Source organism: Epinephelus moara, chromosome 22 (genome assembly GCF_006386435.1).
Source record: "Epinephelus moara isolate mb chromosome 22, YSFRI_EMoa_1.0, whole genome shotgun sequence".
Lineage (NCBI taxonomy): Eukaryota > Metazoa > Chordata > Actinopteri > Perciformes > Serranidae > Epinephelus > Epinephelus moara.
Window position 1 is genome coordinate 17,750,194 of NC_065527.1, and position 21,843 is coordinate 17,772,036.

Consider the following 21,843-nt stretch of genomic DNA (forward strand, 5'->3'; position numbering starts at 1 on the left):
AAGGTTCAAACAAACAGGGTGTACCTTAGTAATTTTAAGATACTTGCACTGATTCCATTTTACGGAATACTTCACCCACAAAATAATCATTTGTAGATCAATTGTTCACCCTGTGGTGCAGTGAATTTGTACAGGAAACTATATCGGAACATCAGTTTACAAACTCTCATACAACTTGTGCACTGCAAGTCTTATTTATCCTCCTGTTACCAAAAAGACTTGCAACTCGACTTGGACCTACTTGTCTCTTGCAAAACAATGACTTGGTCCCATCTGTCCAGGTGTAATCCCAGTACTTCGCTAAAACCTTACAGTTTAAAACATTTCTGCACACACGGGCAAGTGCATGAGTTTGAACCCTGCTCATGCATTTCATTGAACCTGAATGTACGCTTACCCTTCTTACCTTAAAGTATCTGCAATCTGACTCCTGCTTCTTTGAGTTCATTAGTTATTTTGCTATAAACACAGTAGATCACATTTCATAATCAAATTACTGTGAAATCAACACCCACTGCTAGTTTACCGCCAAATAAAACCAGTTAAAATGGATATAATGAATTTACAGTCAGATATTCTGTGTGAATGTCATAGTGAAAAATCAGAGTATACTCAGTGCACAGAATATTAATCCAATAATTTTAATTATAGAGTCTTAGAGTGAAAATCTTTTCATCTATGTCCTTATTGTTTGGCAGCACAGACAGAATAATAACTGTAAGTGATGTAACAGACTGAGATCAGGACTGAGACTGTACATTCATGAAAAATAAATGCTCCATTTTCTTATAATGACACTGAACTGAGTGTTCTACACACACGCACGCGCGCACACACACACAGGTGTTTTCACTTGCCTAATCAGACCTCTTCTTTGGACTCTTGGCGAGTACAGACTGCACTTGATCAGGTGGGACGACTCATCCTATCATCATTCTGATTGGTAGATAGTGCTTGTAGGTAATCAGGTAATTGACCTTTGTCTCGGCAGACATTTTGGCATGTCATAGCTGGAAAAGCACAGAAGAAACTACAACTACAGCTTTTTCCAGTGGGCCTGCATGAACAATACCAGGGCCTCCCCTCAGTGCATCATTAATATTATTAAATACACCTTTGCGTTTTCTATGACATGTCAAAATGTCTGCTGTGAGAACCTGACCAGAGGTGTAATCAACCAGAGAAATTGGTAATAGCTGTGTGAGTGAAACATTTTTCATCTAGCGGTTGTGCTGCAGATTTAGATTTTTTGATTTGATGTTATTACTTAGTTTAAAATAAAATAGAATCAAATAATAATGACCAAAAAAAGCCTGTTATTTAAAAAAATAGCTGACACTTCATTAGTGGTCATATTTTCTATTGAAAAGCCAGAATCATTCTCAGCGGCCTGCTTTTAGACCTGCAGTACTAAGATGAGTCCACATGATGGCGCCGTTGGCAAACATTTGAGAAGGCACTTTATTTAGCTGTGTTCAAGGCTTGCAGTGTGTGTGCTGAGGTCTTACGGCAAAGATATCAGGAGGTGAAGACACACAGAGAGGAGCAGACCAACACTAACATGTCGTCAGCTTGTTAGATTAAAACACGTTATTCTTGCCATTCTAATATTGATTTAAAACATCCTGATTCTGCAAACACTCTAGTCTGATTATGATTTAAGTATACACAAAGTCCACATTTGGATCAACATGAAACTCTTAATAATTGCTCCTTAATCTGTATTTTTTAGATATCTCATTAGCAGACAAGTAGACAACCAAACCAATTACCAGGGTTAAATAAAAATGTCAAATAATTTCCACATAGAAGTGAGAAAGACAAACACAAGGCATACACAACAATATATCGTCTTTATTTATGACCAACAGATGTTTATCTTATTTGACACACTGAATACATGAACAACAGAATAATGTTTTAATGAGCTCCCCAGAGCTGCTACAATTGATACAATTATATCTGTCCTTTCCTCTCTCTTTTCCCTCTCACACACACACACACACTCACACAAAGACAAACACACACACACACACACACACACACACACACACAGCTCGCTTCAGCTCTAATGATCTACCCTGGGCTGCAGATGATGTCACGTCAAACACAGTGACGATGTCAGGTCATCAGACGAGTCTCCGTTTGATGAGGTCATTGCTTTTAGGATGTCAGAGTGTTGTCTAGGAGTGTAAACAAACACACACACATGTGGACTATTTCCGACTATCACCTATAACTATGGAGGAACATGGAGGTCATAAATACTAATCACCATGACTTCACGAGTTGTGTCGAGTGAGTGTGTGTCTCTGTGTGCGTGTGTGTGTGTGCTGCTGTGGACGTCCTGATGTGTTGACAGGTGGCTCTTCGCACCCATCGGTGAGGATCTTTCACTTTCAGTTGTTGTTGAGGACCCACCACGAAGCTGTGGAGGAGACGAAGAAGACCTTCAGAAATGACCCCAATCAAGGAGACACTGAGCATGCTCTCCTCTGCACGCTGTGTGTGAGTGTGTGTGTGTGTGTGTGTGTGCTGCTTGTGGCTGCTTATGTGATGCGGGTAATGATGCTTGTGGGGTAGAACGGAGATCGATTTAAAATTCAAAAATAACACAAACACAACTGACTTGGACATGAGTGCTGGACAAAAAGTGGACAAAAGCAGAATTGTTATGAAGGAAAAAAAGTGAAAGTCGAACATGTTTGATCTTATTTGGATAAATTGCAAGACTGAGATGATTATCTGACTGTTAAATGTCCCTTTACATAGTTATCAGCTGTGACGACGTCGTGACTGCTGGTATTGTTTTCACCTTGTGAGTCTGTGTATGTGTGTGTGTCATCTTGGCAATATGTGGTCCAGGTGACACCAATCGTAGCGGGAACTACCACAGAAGCAGTTTTGAGTGTTGTGCTAGGTGTTTATGTCTGTCTGTGTGTGTCTGTGGACAGATTTTTAACGAAGGCCACTTTCGAAGACAGGTGTGGTCTGAGCAAGGGCACCAGAAGCGGGGGGGTAGGAGGTAGGGAAGGAGCCATGGACACCTTACTTTAGTCTCTGGCTGACATTTGTTTTAAGTCACAGATCACTTTATCATGACTGAAGTGATCCCATTGCAAGATGGTCTGATTAACTTTGAAGGTAGATACTATATTTATCCAGTTCGATTGAAGAACAAAACAAAACAAACAAAAAACTGCTGGCCCGGGCCCCTCTGTGTGGAGTTTGCATGTTCTCCTTGTGTCAGTGGGTTTCCTCCAGCTTCCTCCCACAGTCCAAAGACATGCAGGTTAATTGGTGACTTTTAATCTGCTGTAGGTGTGAATGTGAGTGTGAATGGTTGTCTGTCTTTATGTGTCAGCCCTGTGATAGTTTGGTGACCTGTCCAGGGTGTACCCTGCCTCTCACCCAATGTCAGCTAGGATAGGCTCCAGTTCCCCATGACCCCCAACAGGATAAATGGACTGCACTGCACCTGTATAGCACTCTTCTAGCCTTCCAACCACTTAAAGTCACTCATTCACACACACAGTCACACGCTGGTGGCTGGAGCTATCATACAAGGTGCCACCTGCTACTCAGTGACCATTCACACCCACTCACACACCGAAGGAATAGCCATCGGGACAATTTGGGGTTCAGCATCTTGCTCAAGGATACTCTGACATGCAGACTGGAGGAGCTGGGGATCGAAACTCTGATCCTCCGATTAGTGGACGACCTGCTCTACCTACTGCCTGTAAGGATGTCATGCACTTATAAGCAGTTACGAATAAATGAATGAATAAACAATAAAATATAAAAACTAAAGAAGAAAAAACGTAATGCAAGTTCCAGCTTGCTACATACATACAGTGACAAACAAAACATAACATACATGTACATGAAACAAAGAAAAAAACGTTTGGATGTTTGAAAGTTTCGTCAGTAAAGTAAGTTGGACCCTGTGTTCAGATTTTCTTTTCTGTTTTATTTTTAAATTCATATGATATATAAGATTAAATCATAAAATGATTCATAAAATCAAAGATGGCCCAGCACGACATTTTGGTGTCTTTGAAAACTTCCACACGGTGACTAGAATTTAAAATCAAGTTCTGAGGGTTTGAGGTTCGTGTGTCTTTGTGATTGATGATAAAGGTATCAAAGGGCAGCTGAGGACGAAGAGTTTACCCTTTGGAGGTGTAAGATAAGTCAGGTGAAAGTTTCCTTGATCTTACTACATGTGATCGGTCTGAGTGTGATGTGAGGTCAGGATCAGACAGGAGCTCGAATGATTATTCTTACCAGGAACCAGCATGGTGGTTAGGCTCTCAGGAGTTTCCAGGAAGTCGACGTTCCCCCTCTGGAAGGTCTTACTGTAGTTGGTCTGCAGGTGACTGTGCAGAGGAAACAGGAAGAGTCACTTACAGGTGCATAAATATGTTTCTTTAGTTGTTTGCAAATCTATGTAATCATGACACCACTCTGCTACGCTGTTTGGTATTAACAATTGACTAATTAAAAGCCCCGAACAGAAAAAATGTAATTTGACTTTAATTGACTTTTCACTCAGTTTCATGGTCGCTGACAAATTGACAATGTTATATTAAAATCATACGTTTTATCTCAGGTGGTGCGTTTGGTGTAAAGTGGTCATAAACTCAGTCCAAGCTGTTTTTTCTCGTCTTGCCTTTCTGACAAAATCAAACATTTTAAATATCATCGCAAGTTTTCAGTCTTGGCTCATGCCAATTGTGAAGTTCAATGACGTGAACATTGTCGCCAACCAATAGGAGTGCTCACTCCAGCAGCAGCAAACAGGAAGCAGCAAACAGGGTAGACAGTAAACATGGAGGGGACCCCGGGGAGAACATGAACGTAAGAACGTAAATTTAAGTCTGTGGAAGAGGAGGAGAAACTGGTTGAGTTGCCAGCGAGAGTCGGTGTTTATTTGGTTTATAACCAATAGAGGTTGGTGGCAAAAATGTAAAGTTTGTACACAATTATATTGAAGCAGAATTAACAAGAGTACCGTCAACACATGACGCCTTTTATCTTCTCTTTCTAGAGTTGTGTGTTTTTGTAGACATGTAAGGAAATGTTAATATGTCATATTTCATAAGGGAGTTTGGTGTAATATTTTATACCAGAAGCAGAATGGGCAATAATACGAAAAGGAATGTAGTTGTAGTCTTGCAAATAGTGACCCAGCAAGATACCGAGTCTTTGCAAAATCTTTTAGTGTGTGACTAAAAACTCCCGTTGACTTTAGATGTGAGAGGGTGGCAGATTTTAGTCTTTAATCAAAAACGGAAACAAAACGAGAAATGCTTCTTAATAATCTGGGGAATTTAACTCCCTGGATTAAATCTGAGGTGACTAGTGTTGGCGTGATCCTTGATTCAGATCTTACCTTCAAGTCCCACATTAACAAGGGGACAAAAACACAATTTTCCCACCTCAGAAACTTTGCTAAGATACGACCATTTTTAAATGAAAAAGATGCAAGGAAATTGATTCATGCCTTTATTTCAAGCCGACTCGACTACCGTAGCGCACTTTTTCCTGGCCACCTGAAAAACACCACTGAGAGACCTCAGCTCATTCAAAACTCTGCAGCTCGGCTATTAACCAGAACCAAAAGGAGAGAGCACATCAGGCTGGTCTGAGCTGCTCTGCACTGACTTCCTGTTACATTTAGAATTGATTTTAAGGTCCTCCTCCTTGTATACAAAGCCATAAATGAAGCTACATGGCTAACTCCCTTGTTAACTATTTGCCTCCAAGAACACTGTGATCATCTGCTGCTGGTTTATTGGAGGTTCCTAGCAACAGCCAGAAGAAGATCATAAATGCAGCCTTTGTAATTACACCCCAAAGCTATGGAACACACTACCTACAGATATCAGGGAAGCTAGCTCACTAAATATTTTTTTTAAAAGAAAGCTAAAAACGTCTCTTTTATGTCTATTATGTCTATTTTTTTATGTGATGCACTCAGTGCTTATACTGCCCTTATTGTACAAGTCTTTGTACTGCATTTCTTGTATGAAAGGAGCTATATAAATTGAGTGTATTATTATTATTATTATCTTTTAAAGTCTTTTAAAATCTTCTAGTGTATGGTAGGCATAAGTTTATTTTATAATACTTTTGCCTACTTTCAAAACTCGAGACATTTTGCAGCTGTTTTGCAAACAGAAAACACCCACATGCTCATTAGTTTAATTAAAGCTTTACATTGTACATCATCATTAAACACAGACCTTCTCTCAGCGAGTTCAAACTGAGCAAAGAACATAATTTGGGTTTTATTTGAACAGGTCACGGTGCATTAGTCATGATGCATATGGCGCGGGCAAACACTTACTTCTTCCACACGTTGTTGTGCTCCCAGAATTCATAGAGAATGAAGCGTGATTCATTTGCCAGCCGCTGAACTGCGATGCTGCCAAATGCAAAACAGGAGAGAGCACAAGTCATGCAATCACTAATTAGTGTGCCACATCATGTCCCCCAGCACAGCCTCTCTGTCTGGATTGTTTTCCACGCTCTGATCAGAGCAGGCAATGTGAGCTATCAAATAATATTTTCATCCTCAAATCATAATTGTATAGTGGGTTTTTTTTCAGAGGTTTTAGTCTCAATTTAAAATGAACAAACTTGACTAAATATTTAGAGAATGGTTGTGACAAAGCATGTAAATGTCACGCTGTCCTTTGGGCTGATGGAGTTTGTCTGAAACTAAAGTGACAGTTTATGTGAGAGTTTTTTTCTAATTTTTGAAACAGCAAAAAAGGGAAAAGAGGATCTTTCATCTACCGACCTGATGCTACACTGAAGCCAGAGCATGCCTTTACAGCCATTTCTATTTCAAAGTTTCATGATGAATTAAATGTTGCTCAAAAGCTCATGAAGAATTCTCATTGAGAATATGAAAGAAATGAACAAATTAAAGACCCTGCACTGTAGGTTCTTGATGTCTTGATGAATTACAAAGATGCTCACAACTCTGAGCTACAGAGATGGTGGTGATGTAACTCCAGGCAGATTTGAGTCATTATTCTACACATTATGCTCAACACAGTCTCACTGAAATATGTGAAAACATACCAAAGCAAAGTCTGTTATGAACAGTTGCAGTTTCACACACGTTGTTAATGATGGGTTAACATTGTGGTCGGTAAAGTTATAGAAAAAATAATGGTTTCAGTTAAAATAACTACATATGGGACGTAAGTGACGTAAACTTCTGTACTTTGCGTAGGTACATAAAGTACCTACATATAGTTGTCACGTTAAGCCCACAAAGTCACTAACTTTGTTTCTTTTGGTTTCACATAGGACACAAACAGCAGGCTCCTGGTTGAAAGTCCAAGTTTATTTGACCCATCCACCACAACTCCCACCCACCATACGCAGACTTTATCGCTCTTTATATTTAATTTGTGTCAACCATAACAAAGATCCTCATTGAATTTGCATTGACCCTCTTAATGTGTCACAATAATGTATTCTTTTTGTATTGAAATGTTGCTCAAGATTATCCTGGTAGAAAGTTGGTTAGTTGTGAGTTACAGAGTGTTGGAGATATCAGCCATAGAGATGTCTGCCTTCTTTTGAATATAACTGAACTAGATGGCACTCAGCATGTGGTGCTCAAGCTTTTGAATGCATTGCTGTTGATTTTGAAAATATCAACAGCAATGCCTCTATCCAGAAATCATGAGCTGGTTACTCAAGATAATCCACAGACCTTGTCGTGACCAGTTTAATGCAGAACTATTTCCTTTCTACCAAACTACAACCGTCAACCATATCACAGCACAGAGGGAAGCCTGCATCTACTGCTAGCTCACCTAGCACCACTGAGCTAGCTAACGTTTCAGCTCTCAGGCACGAGCACAAGCACACCAAAAGTCATACATATTCCATGTAATTATGAGCCAGTAATTGGTGTATAACCCATGTAATTTAGGAGGCTGTGATCACATGACCAGTGTGCTGACGGGAGTAAAGAAGGAAGCAGTCTTAAAGTTAGGAGGCGGAGGTTGGTGGAGGGGTCACAAAACACAGGACTTTTCCCAAGAGACCAGTGTTCGGAACTGTGTGAACTCACTGCGTTTCTTTTCCTAAAACAAACCATAGTAACTTAACTTGCCTAAACCTAACCTCTGTTATCTAATTATGTGACTTAACGTTAAGGACATAAAGTCATTCGAGGGCTGCTTGTTTGAAGGATATAATTTTGCTTTTTTTTTTCTCAGATGTCTCTTTTATTCACATCCCTTCTTTATAAAACCATTTGCAAAAATGTTAAAATAGAAAGAACATTGTGTGAATCCCTGATGCAAACCGAACAACAAAGAGAATAAAAACTGACTGTAGACATCCAGTCTGGGCGCAGGCACACTCCATGTACTGTCTGAGAGCCAGACGAAACTCATCCAGCTCCTCCTCCAGCACCGAGAGCTGCCTCTGGACTATCAGGATGTGCTTCGGAGACAAAACACACACACACACACACACACACACACACACACACACACAAATATGTGAAGGCACACAAAGTCAGAAGGTCAGGATGATTTGCTTCTGGTGGAGAGTCTGACGGAGCTGGAAGATGTTCAGAAATCTTTTTTTTTTGGCAGGGTTTCACATCAGCTCAGTGTGTTTCCAGAAAACCGGTGACTGATGCAGAGCTGTGAGGTGAACACTGGGACATTTACCCTCTTTTCTTACACTTTGAAAAAAAATAAAAAAATAAAAAGCATCTGAATCTTGATGTACGAAGGTGTGAACAGCAGGGAACATGAAACAGGAAGACCTGTCATAATCATAACAATAGAAAGCCTGCCAATCATTTCCTGTGGCTGATGAGGAACTGATGACAGAGGCAGAGAGGGTGATGAGAACAGGAAGTGAATGGTCTGCCCATAGGCCTAAAGTACGCTGTGTGTGTTAATGATGTGTCTTTGTGTGACTGATAAAACACCTCAGGACATTCTCTCAGTGGTTAATTTGGGAGAAGCACACACACACACACACACACACACTTGGGGGCACATGCACTCATGCGTGTAAAGACACACACACCAACACAGTCACACCATCTCACATCAGTCTTGTGTTGTTGGTTTTCTCTCAGCAGCACATTTATTCCCAGTGACACACACCAATTACATATTGATTAACTCACACACACAGGCTGAGACGTCTGCATCGAGTTGGTGATGAGACGCGACAGTTACATGAAATATTCACATGCATGGTTTCATTTGTGCTGCTGTGCTATGATACTGCTCACATCATTATTTAAACATAAAATGTGGTTTGACAGGGGTTGGCTGTTTTTTGAACTGAAGTCAGAGACGATGGCTCAGTTCCATTATATTTCCCAGTGTGCTATTCCAGTGAGCCAGCATGCACAATGTCAGGACCTCCCCTTCATGAATGTAAATAAATACACCTGTGCTTTTCTTACTATGGCAAGTCAAAAGCCCCGTTTCCACCAAACACTTTTGGTACCTTTGGAACCAAAAGTAACCCTTCAGACATGGAGCCTAGACCCTAGCGTTTCCACTGCAAACAGTACTCTGAAATGTGGGCGAGGCTATTGTCACTCACTGCTCCGTCCAGCACTCACTGTACTTCCTCATTATCGGTGACACAGAGGGAAGTCTGCACCTCGTTTATCGTCCATAGAACACCATTTTCAGAACAAAATAAAACAGGCTGCAGTGAGAGTCTCTCTCAATTGGATATTTAAAGATAGCGGGTTTGTGCATTTAGTCCTTCTCAGGCAAGCTCAGGGGTTTAGTGTTGCTGTAGCCCACAGGAACGACGCTCCACAATGCTTTTTTTTCTGCAAGTGAGGATTAGATTTATGCAGTTCACATAACCCGGCCAAAATTGACATATATAAATGCTTGAAGATCCAGTCATTACTAAAAGTGTATGTCATGTGAAAACTAAAGTGATGGTCAAAGTTGTCAAATGGAATATTTAAGGTTTTGATTGAGTCACGTCGTCAGCTCATTCATTGAGTAACATTACAAGTTAATATTCCACCTTAAGAATCACGGTGATTGGCCCAGTTATTTGGCCCAGTTATTTTTTCTCAGACTCCAGCTGCTGCAAGAGGCAGCAAAACATCCTTATATTTTATAGTTACAGTTTACTAATAAAACTCTCCACGGTATGAACAGTGGTTACATGAGCCTCAAAACCAGCCACAATTCAGCTCTGAGCAGAGTGACCGTCCGCTACTGACCAATCAACAGACTGCAGTGTTCACAGCTCCACCTTTTAGTACCAGATCTGTGTGCTAGGTACCCCAACAGAGGGGGGACCAAAAATGGGGACGGTACGGAACGGTTCCATTGGTACCATCCACAACTTTTCACAGTGGAAACTGAAAAAAGCATACCAAACTGCTCGATGGAAATGGGGCTAAAATGTCTGACATGAAAAAGGTCTATTGGGGGGGCATCTAATTAAGAATAAAATCTATTCATAAAACCATTTGTTGGATTGAATCTGAGGGCAGATGTTCTATGTGACAGGAGATTTACCTCCTCACTATGGTTGTCGCTTTAGAATGAAAGTCTGTCTCCGGCACACTATTCCTGTTAGAGTGTGTGTTTGTGTTTGCGAGACACAAATCTGTTTGGCTCAAACAAGCTGAACCTGCAGACTGTGTTTGTGCTTTAATTCAAATGAAGTGTGTTGGACTCCATTTTGGCACCATGATTTGTTTAAATAGCCCAGAGCAGCATGAGGCACAGTAGTCATATTTTCGGTGTCTACATCATAAATTTATTATGTGAAATGTCTAAAAATAACGTGTCTTTAAGTGAAAATTTAAGCACATGAAATAGCAAGACAACAGTAACCTAAACCAGCTTTCAATTTTTAACATTTTCTAAAATAATAATTGATTTTTTATTCCATATTTTGGAATTAAACTCTGCAAACAACCTTTAAAAAAAAGAACTCCCTTCTTCTATGAGGGTTCTTTCTCCTCCTCATGTGTCTATGATGGAAAACAGAGATGTCTGTGTTGGTCTACTGTGTCGTCAGCTTTAGAGTCTTTCAGCCGTGAAATGAGTGATATGAAGCTCGGGCAGAAATAACAGCCTCCCTTTGCCTTGGCATGTGCACGCTGAGGTTAAACAGGGAATGTTAACATGCACATAAACACCTGCATGCTAGTTAAACACACACGCTGTACAAAAGACATTTAATCTATGATAAGGTTTACACACATGAAAAGCTGAAACAAATATGTTCTGTTATCAAAGTATTTAGATTAGTAAATATAAGTATATAAATATAATATATATATAAATAAATAAATATATATTTTACTCAGACATACACACTGTCTCTACCTCACCCTCCTTGTATAATACTGAGCCTTTAAAAGAAAGATTAAAGATAAAGACAGACGGTTCAATCGAAGGAGGGAATACACTTCTGTCAAGTTTCTGCCCTGCTGTTTCTATGACAACTGCTGAGTGGTTATTATCAGTGTGTCCTCTCCTTCAGTGAAACTCCACCATGTGAGAACACAGTGACACAGGGTGGTCACCGCAACAAAAAAAAACAGTAGGAAAGTAAATTAAAGTCAGAAAACGAACCGATTTGCTCTCCAGGACCTCCTCTTCAACGGGCTCCAGACGAATCTCCTGCAGGAGAAATACACAGATGCTCTGATAGTGACACAATCTTCACCTTGTTTTCCACAATCTCCATCTAAATGTCTTATACCTGCAATAACTGGCTGCTTGTATGCAGCAGAAATGTGATCCATATTTAAACGTAAAAAACAATTTCAACTTATCTTGACTCTCAACTTAACTACTTCTGTATGACCTACATGAACAAATGACACCATTGGCAAGAAGATATTTCTATATCGTTATCCTTTATGCCCATACCCAGGTCCAACTGCCTGCAAAATTAGACTTAATGATTTACGGCACGCAGACCGGAAGAGCCATTGTTGACAAAGCTTTGCAGTGATTAGTGCATTAGCCAGCTAAAAGGAAGCAGGAGGAGATTTTTCTTTAGAGAATATTATTGTGGTCATGGTTGACACTGTGGCAGGATCAGCAAGAGAAAGGGAAAATAACTGACACAGAACAAAAAAGAAAAGCTAACTGAGACAGTGATGGAGCACAGGCCTCCTCCGCCTAGACAGGTATGTAAATGGTTATTTAATTTATGAACTACATGGCAAGACATGGTTTTACTGTATGTCAATATCCTTATTTACGTTTGTTTAACTGAACTTTGTTTCACCATTGTCACATTAATGTTACAAATTTTACACAGCCACAAAAAGATGTGCTACCTCATCACTATACATCCTGCAAACAGCTGTGTTTAAAAGAGTAAACGGCATTAAATATATAAGTTGCATCTTCCTTTCACTTGCTTCTAAAACAAATGCACGTGCTAGATCAAGATCTTTACGACATGAGGCAGTGGTGCCCATGGAAACACCAATAATTTTGTCTGCAGGGGCAGTCGAAATTAAGACAAAATTTAAGTTCCTTGTGGTTGCTTTTAAGACTAAGCGTCCTATCTCACAAAGTGGTGCAAAGTGATACACAGTGCAGTGCAACTGAAATTGCTCACATCAGACTGGCAAAGTTTTTTGGCAGAGTCATTTTTACATCCAGCACTGTTGTGTAAGAAGTTAATGTATTTCTGCTCCTCTGTGCACCTGTTAGCATGTAGGTCTTAAAATGAGGTGCTGTCAGGAGCACTGTTAGCGTTTTACTATTTTGAGGCAGCAAAAAGCGATTGTAGGTAATTAACACGCACATCCAAAACTTCAGTGCAGAGCCTAACTGCTAAACAGAAATCAAAAAAATGAAAAAAAGCTTGCAACTCGTCTATAAAATGCTCCCAGTTTATTCAGTGACAACGTTTCCAAGCAAAAAGCGATTGTGCCATTGACCATCAAAAACCTGGTCTAAAGTCAGAATGGCGTATTTTCCTGCTTTTTAAATGGCACTTTTTTCTGATAGTAAGATTCATCTATATGGACAGCTTCTCAACATATGTACACTGTGATTGTTACACAAATAGGGATGCAGATGGGTTGCGGGTAGCGGAAAAAAGATAGTAATGAGGAAAATATTAATTACATTCTCTAAAATGTGAACGTAGCAGAGAGCAGAGCAGAGCTGTGGTCTGACTCCCCTTTACAAGGGATGCTGTGTACATTTACACACGAGGGGCAGTGTAACTTCATTGGTTATTTCAGAAGCCAAAAGTTTAGTTCTGTTACCTCTGTCAAGTTTATAATTACGGTTTTTAGTTTTACTGTTTAAAGGGATAGTTCAACATTTTGTCAAATTCGCCTATTGCCGTAATGCCTATAGTCATATGAGTAGGTACATTACCTTTAATTGTCAGTGCGTGCTGTTCTGAAATCGGTGTGGCAGAGCTGCCCGCTGAAATGGAGGTGAACGGTACAGGTCCCTCTCTCCCTCAAAACTAATCAAATACACCATCAAATGACTCCAAAACGCTCTAGTGGACAACACATGGCTTGCGCATTCCCCACGCTATGAAATAATAATGTATAATTAAGTAACATTACGATACATGAAGCAAATACTCGGAACTACTTTCTTGAGTAAACCACTGGGCGGAGTGACACAGTACGCAGCTGAGACAGTGCCGTTGTTATTGCTTGTAGCCATTTGCGGTATCGTCAGCTGGACACACCAGAAGGTTTGAGGAAAGTTTACAAGTGTTTTTGTAAATCATGGTTTACACATGCATTGTAAAAGGTTGCAGTAACAAGCTGAAGACATGGAGCAAAGGGAAGTTTCACGTAGTTCAACCAGTAATACGGTAAGGAAGAAACAATGGCTATTTGTGCTGGACATCGACCCCAACACGCCTGTGGAAATTTGTGCTGGACATCGACCCCAACACGCCTGTGGAAATGGTCTGGAAAATGTTTGTGTGCTCCTGCTATTTTTTACCGGAGGACTGCAGTGAAAGGATGGAGCGCAGAAGCTCAGGAATGGTTCAAACTCCTTTCTTGAGACGGCAATAGGCGAATTTGCCAAAATGTCGAACTATCCCTTTAACCATCCCAGGATATTTATGCACCTATGATAAATTAAGGGACTAAATACAATTGCTCTGCCCCTTGTGCCTTACTGTGTACCCAGGTTATGCTCAGCTTGTCTAGCAGAAGTGGAGTTGGACAGAACTCAAATGTACTTGTGCCACGTTCTATAGATCATTTAAATAGTGCCCTTATATTTTTTTTCTTACATCTACATTCATCTACCAAAGCAGTTCCCAAACTGTTTGAATTGTGAGCCTTTGATTGTCTACAGGCAACAGTCATCATTTGCTACTTGTTAAAACCTGTATAACTAAAGACTGAATTTTTTGCTGGTTTTACTCAAGTAACAAAGATGTACAATCAGCCTGTAATTCAAAGGAAAGATCTGAAGACAGGACAAAAAGGTAAACATAACTTTCTTTGTGTTGTAGAAATATGTTTTTATACTTTCCTCTTATTAATCATCTCAGGACCCCTCAGATTTATAACTTAACCGCTTTACAACTTCAGTGTGCAAAATCCCTCCAAAAACTATAACTAAAAATCAAACACATCCAACAGATCTCAGATTTCATGCTACATTCAACACACACAGATAACAGGTGTGAGAGTTTGTGTGCAGCCGATATTTCCGTAGTTAAACTGTACATATGTGTATGTGTTTGTGTGTGGGAGGGTGTTGTTGGGTTGAGTTAATTTGTTGATATTGTTGTGAGTACACTTGCAATAATTTGTGGTTATTCCGAGAGAGCAACGTAAAGACCAGATGGCCAGGATGGCGAGAGGAGACAGACCAGGATAAAAATAACAGAGGCAAAGAAGAAGAGGGAGGCAGGAGAGGAGAGGAGAGTATGCAAAAGTTGAAAGAGAGGGAGTCACCTTTTTTTCTAGACGGTCGATGAGACTCTGCAGTCTGTTGACCTGGATCATCCACTGGCTGTCTTCATCATAAACACCTACAGACACAAACAGGACAGGTTTCAGACAAAAGTAAACAAGAAAGGTGATGGGATGAAATGTGCTGCATACATCAACTGTGTTTTAAACACATTTTCCTGCATTGATTGTTTGAACTAAAGACCTCTAAAATAGTGGCGGTGTCCCAGAATGCACTTCAAGGTTTCCTTTCATATAATGCAACGCACAAACATGACAATCAATAGAAAAGCTTTGAGGCCTGTAATCGATGTTTATAGAGACTCTGCGGCTGGTGTCACAATGGAGGTCTGAAGAAAAACTGACTGTGTGCAAACAAAAGTTGAATACACACAACCATCATGCTGGGAAATATAAAGAAAAGACAAAACTGCTGTGGTGTGGATAAAACATCAAGAACTGATTCTTAATTATTTGCAATGTTTGATTACAATTAACAGCACCAAAGAAATTATGTCACACCACACAGTGTGCTGTTCATAAAAAAACTATAAAATGTACTCCAATTTCATTGAGAGTAAAGAACTTTGTGGTCAGTTCTGTATTCATTCAGGTTTAAAGGGAAAATTCACTTTTTTTGTGTGTGGATTTCCAGTCAGTATTGATGGTTAATGTAGTTGACTGAAGCAGTAACTTCCTCACTGTGCACTAAATTGGCCAAGAAAGCTGAGCTCACAACTGTAAAATCTGTTGTTCTTCCTGCATCCAGTGATGTAAGATGTGATGTAGTTGGAAGCAGGGAAGCTCTACAAACGTTAGTCAGGGGACGTGTTCTAGGCTTAAAAACAGAATTGATATGCAAACTACGTCATTTCTGACAGTGCAAATAGTATTCACAATAGTTCAGAGGATGTTATGGATGAGTACACACTTTAGAGTGTTTTGTTTTTGACTCTGATATTCATCTGTATTTAGTTGCGTCACCATGCAGCTAAAGAAACGCTGCGGAGAGTGGCCGAGGCTACGGCTGCAGCAGGGAGGATGTGGCCATAAGTGACCTTCCAAAATCTGAGCTGCTGAGAGCCAACAGCGACTGGTGGTGCCTTTTCTCAAATTGCCCTTCACCGCCACCCGAAAATGAATCATTCTGCTTAAACAAATTTGGTGTGGGCAGTTTTTGTTAGATCCTGTAGCCAAGAGAGCCGCTGTGATCACAGGAGCCAAAAAAACAAAAGCTCATGTATGCGTTACATGAAATTTTACTCGTCACTTGGACAGATGTGTGTTGGAGACTATGGTTGTACTATTGTAAGTAAGTGACGGAGATCTTGTGATCATTTAATTTTGCTTGCTAATTTTGGAGGCTGGGTTCAGGATGTGGAGCAGGTTGTTCACTAATCAGAAGATCAGGGGTTCGATCTCCGGCTCCTCCAGTCTGCATGTCGAAGTATCCTTGAACAAGATACTGAACCTCGAATTGCCCCCGATGGCTGTTCCATTGGTGTGTGAGTGTGTTCAAAACTGAGTGGCACCTTGTATGGTAGCCTCGTAGCCAGTGTATGAATGTGTGTGTGAATGTGACTCATAGTGTATAAAGTGCCTTGAATGGTTGGATGACTAGAAAGGTGTTATACAAGTGCAGGTCCATTTACCATTCCACCTCCAAAGAATGACTGAGAGCTGCTGCTTCGCTGTCCGCTGACAGCATGTTTGATCGAACCAGAATTGGTGACTGTCAAAATTGTGAAAAGACTGAGCACAGCTGTGGTCATTGGAAAGTTACTGGAGACCTTCTTCAAGAGACCTTCTCCTGAAAATAAACTGGAAAAGTCAACCAAGACCAGCAGGACTAAGAGGGCACATGACCACCGAGTGAGTATTTTTGTCACTTAACACTACTATAAGCTATTTTGTTGAGTTACCTCTAAATGAAATGCTAACTAAGGCTTTTATTGTGAAAGGTAAAAGCAGAAGGAGGGAAGCTGTAATGCACTGTGTTGCTGCTGTCTTGGTTCACCCTGGTTCGGAGCCTGTGTTTTTATTTTAATACCTGCATAAGAAAGCTACCATATGTTCTGGCTCAGTATGAGTAGCTTGCACACAATGCATCCTGGTACATGTAGGCGCTGCCTCCATGGCTCTGCGAGCAGGAGAACTGGGCTTTTTCTGTCAGAATGCACTGAGGAATTTATTGCTTCAGTCGACTACATTTACCATCAAAAACTGAGTTTTAAAAAAAAAAATATTCCTTTAATACTTTTTGCACTGCCTTATATTGAAAAAAATATTATTTCTACTGTCTGTTTAGGCAGTGTGCAGCCCTGCATGAGAGAGATTGTGTGCTTGCAAACAAGGCCACATAAGTCAAACAAGCATCAACAAACAAACTGCAGGCTGGTGCATTTGTGCATCACAAACCAGGGCGCACTGGGCTGATTATCTAACTATATACTGTATCTGCTGGTATATAAATCATGAAATGAGTTTATGTTCAGTGATTCTCTCACTTACAATGAAAGTGAATTCACACTCACAGCATGTAGTGTTTGAGATTAAGGACTTACATCTCCCCACCTCAAACCCCCAGCAGGGTACCAGAGCATTCAATGGCTTTGGATCGACACACAGCAGCACATGAGAACACAACGCCCCACTTCAATCTCTCGGTCTCTCACTCCAGCTTCCCTCTCACACACCTACATGACCTCCCTCCCCTCCTCCTGTGCTCGACTCTCTAGCCTGTGGAGACACGCTGACTCCGGTCGAGTAGCTTTTTTGCTGCCAGCAGCTGTGAGACAACATGCTGTATGAAACACAACAGGACGCTATGAAACATAATGAAACATAAAACAACACTACAAAACATGTAGCCACTGACTTACAAACTCAGAACTGACAATTTGTTGAGTGCTGCCCCTTGAATGCAGACTGGCCAATCAGTGTGTAGCATCAGCGAGTGCCAACCGTAGTCCAGTGACTACACTGCTGTGCTCCGTAGACTCTGATGCAGTCTTTTCAGATTTCCTTCCGGCTGTCTCAATTGCCAGGTGATGTGGTGGTTCACTTTTAATCTGTGATCTGTACATTTGGCTGTGGTTTCTGTCTTTGTCTTTTTAACCTGTTTCTCCGCTGAGTGAGTCTAACATCCTGGATATATCCTTCTAACGCCTATTGTCGACCCTCTGTCTGCTTCTCTCTGAAAATACTTTTTCGTTTCTTCCAAAAATTTGATGATATTTCCTCTGGGAGTGCAGTTAGTGATAGTGTGGGCTCTGTGCTAGCTCAGACAGCTTGACGGACCATCAGTGGCCAACAACAAAAGCTTGGCGAAGGGCCAATCAGCAGAACATAAACCCCCACCTGAACTGACGAGACTGAGGAGAGGGTTGTTGGGAGAGAGGCTGCTGTTCCTCTGGAGCCTCCGATTGGAGCGACGACCCGACCACTGGATGGACAAAACCTCTGGCTTCAGTGGGCCCTGTCTGGAGCCAAAACAGGAAGATCAATATCAGAAATTAAAATATTCTTTTAGAATTGTCACAATTATAGTACAATTAAAGGCAGTCTGTTGTTACACCCTGAGGTCCTCTTCAAGGTCATGTTTCCTTGTTTTCAGGTTTGTTAGTATTTCCTGTTTTATTTTGACATTTACCCTTGTCTCTCGTTTCAGGCACTTCACTTCCTGCCCCTGTGTGTTTCCCTCCTGTGTGATTACCTGCCCCGCCCTGATTGGTTTCACCTGTCCCTCATTACCCCTCCTCCCTTGTGTATTTAGTCCACCTGCTGCCCTTTGTCTGTGCCAGTTCGTCTCTGTAGTTTGGAGCACATGTTCTAGCTGTTTGTTCCTAGTGTTTTCTAGTTTTTGATGAGGTATCTTGCATTTTTGCATTCTGCGTAAGCCCCAAGCATTTGGAAATGTCATTATTTTTGGGCTGTTTTTCTGTTCAGCGACCTTCATTAAAGTCCTTGTGTTTTTGAGTCCTGCTACTGAGTCCTCTCTTTTGTTGGTACCATTCTGATACCTATTCTGCTCATTTTCAGGTTCACACTTGTATTTTGGGTTTGTACTAGAACATGTTTACAAGTTTTAATGTTCCAAAAACACTTTATTTCCCTCACACTGTCTGTGCTGGAACCATAGGCGGCGCTGGGGGGGAGCTTGGAGGTGATTCAGCTCCCCCAAAGAAGCCCATAGCACCCCCAAGAAATGCGCAAACAATTTTCAAACAAAACAAACAAAATAAAATAGTTTTTGTTCAGTTGTGTGACATTATCTGGTGGCCCTATTATTAATAGGCTAAATGCATCAATTAGCGAACGTACCGTAAATAATGTATTATCGGGTGCCTGATAATACATTATTTACGGTAGGTCCTGCCCGAGCCAGCACCTGACCCCCCGCCAGGTTGAAGTGATTGCGGAAACAGTGTGGCGGGCGCTTTGATGAAAAGATGGAGCGGTTCTTGGTCCCTAAGCGGCCGCGTGTGACAGAGGATCAGCCAATTCAACCAAATAGCAGGAGGACCAAAGATCTGGACGCAGATAAAATCATCGATGCCTTTGCCAGCAATCACACTAACAGACGCATCGTTCTTCTGTAAAGACGTCTAGTGGTGAGTAACAACGTATTAGCCTGCCATATGCGCAGTACAGGGATTATTTTTTATTATACTCTGACATAGTCGATAGTGTTGTTGTGTTGCATTAGTGTGGGCTCTTTCAGGGCCAAGGACAGTGTCCGTGACCAGCCACACTGTGTGGTCCCTCTAATCCCACAATGTGCAAGATTTTTTGTTGATTTGGACTCTGCATGCTTATATTGGTAGGCTATATCCACAACTCCTTAGCACCTCCAATTAATAGTCAAGCTCCCCCCCAGCACCTCCAGTAAAAATCGGCTGCCGCCGCCACTGGCTGGAACACCTGTATTCACCCTCTGTCTGAGACGCTCCAGTTGCTGTCACATCTTGTCAACTTTGCATTGCAGCAGTGGAATGACTGTGAAGAAGAATAGCACTGCTTTCTATTGTATAAAATCACCAGTAAAAGCTTGAAAATGAAAATCTTTATAACCAAACATGTTCTAGCAGGATTACATATCCTCATACAACAGTTCATATGATATCTAATGAATTAGCCGCCAACAAATTAGCCCCTACTGGTTATGTTAGGAAAAGAATCATGGTTGGGTCTTGTCATGTTATGTACTAAACATCAAGTTATGTAGGCTCGGTTTACGAAAGTAAAGTTACAAAGGTTAAGTTTAGGAAAAGAGAGATGGGACGATGTCCCTTAAAATGACTCAAAGTCCACTTGGTTTCACACAGGACACAAACACTAGTGTCGTGTTGTAATGATAGCATGAAGCCACATGTAGCAGTGTAGACTATGTAATGTAAATGCTTGCAGTAGCATACCAGGAGCAGACAACCATATAAAGAAATTTGGCACACTGTGACGTCAGCTTGTAGTCAGAGTAGGAAAAATAAAAAAGTGTTCAGTACGATCAGAAACCTGAGGTTTTTGCTTGCATACAATAACGTCATTATTTGAAACTTTGGCCACATTTAACATGAACAGCTGACACTGTAACATATAGAAGTATATAACAGAAAATAAGGAAAAGCAAAATAGGTCTTAGTAACACTGACACATGTTTTTGGGGTGCACTGCACACGCTACACAACAGATGGGTCCCTCAAAATTCGTGACGTTAGATTTAGTCTCTGCTAATTAAAGAATAAATTAATAAATGTGACATTATAATTTGAACAACTACATAACATAGAGCAGAAAGTCCAAATGAGTAGGAAATGTAATTTGAACAGTTTATTGTATGAAATAAAGGAGAAAAGAAAAGATGGCAGCAGGTGAGCGAAGCACAGTCTCACGAATAGATGTCTCAGCTCAAGCCTGAAGTTGTCTTACATTATAATTCTGTGTTGTGCTGGTCCGACGGTGATGCTAATGCCAGTGACAAGGTACAAGCAGCTGCAGGGTGACATCACCTAAGATTTATCTTTGTGCTGTCAAGTTGTTCAGCCCCAAATTTTGAGAAGCCCTTAGGGTGTCCGAGGGGGTGTGTGTGTGTGTGTGCAGGTGAATGCAAATGTGTTTATATATGTGTGTGAGTTTTGTGCAAATGAACGAGCAGGGTGCTTTATGATCTTTTTTTTCCCACCTATTTTTCCAACAATCTTTGTATTTTAGCTTTAACTCTACAGTAAATCTCATGTAGAGTGAATAAACTATAATCTAAATGGGAAGATCTGTGACAGTGTGTTTTCTTAAATACTAAAATCTCTCTTAGCGAATTTAGAATGATCTTCTTTTGTTAATTGGACTGTGGTCACCTCGTGTGACATCACTTTCTGTACAAGAGATTTTAAATGTTCCTTCCCACATCTGGGAGGAATGCAGTATAATTAATCCACTAGTTAAATGTGTGTGTGCGCTCAATGTACAGAGGAGGTGGACCTGGTGACAGGTCCCTCTTGGTCTCTCAGTGAGTCACTCTGTATTCTCTGCTATGCAGCAACTTTAATTGCTAAAACCCATCTGAGATCAGTAATAGAGCAAAGATCAGCAGCCTTTGCATCGTCATATTCCTCCCACGACCTTATGTCGATTAGGAGGAAGGAAGAGTAGCTGAAAAGCGGAAGGGCAAACTGTAGCCAGAATAATAAAAAGAAACAAGAAGAGAAAAAGCAAGAAAAGAAAAAACAACAAATTACTAACAGGAAAGTAATATTACTTTTGAAATGAACAGCACAACTTGTGAATACAAAGCTGAAGCTCAGCTCTTAGTCACACCGTGCATCAGTGAATACAAGCTCCCGTTTGTCCTCTTCACACATAAAAAAACTGACCACAGAAACCAA

The 21,843-nt window shown here is 40.8% G+C and overlaps 1 protein-coding gene across 1 annotated transcript in view; it reads right to left on the bottom strand.

Moving 5' to 3' along the window:
- Positions 1-1,846: 1,846 nt before the first annotated feature.
- The window catches only part of necab1 (N-terminal EF-hand calcium binding protein 1), a 51,316-nt gene continuing 31,319 nt past the window's right edge, over positions 1,847-21,843 (bottom strand). Inside the window, exons 7-13 of the mRNA XM_050033924.1 lie at positions 18,323-18,444; positions 14,966-15,042; positions 11,628-11,675; positions 8,369-8,481; positions 6,356-6,433; positions 4,291-4,382; positions 1,847-2,428 (exon numbers count right to left, since the gene is read on the bottom strand). Of these exons, the coding sequence (XP_049889881.1) occupies positions 2,400-2,428; positions 4,291-4,382; positions 6,356-6,433; positions 8,369-8,481; positions 11,628-11,675; positions 14,966-15,042; positions 18,323-18,444 (559 nt within the window). The 3' untranslated portion in view covers positions 1,847-2,399. The remainder of the gene's footprint in view (positions 2,429-4,290; positions 4,383-6,355; positions 6,434-8,368; positions 8,482-11,627; positions 11,676-14,965; positions 15,043-18,322; positions 18,445-21,843) is intronic.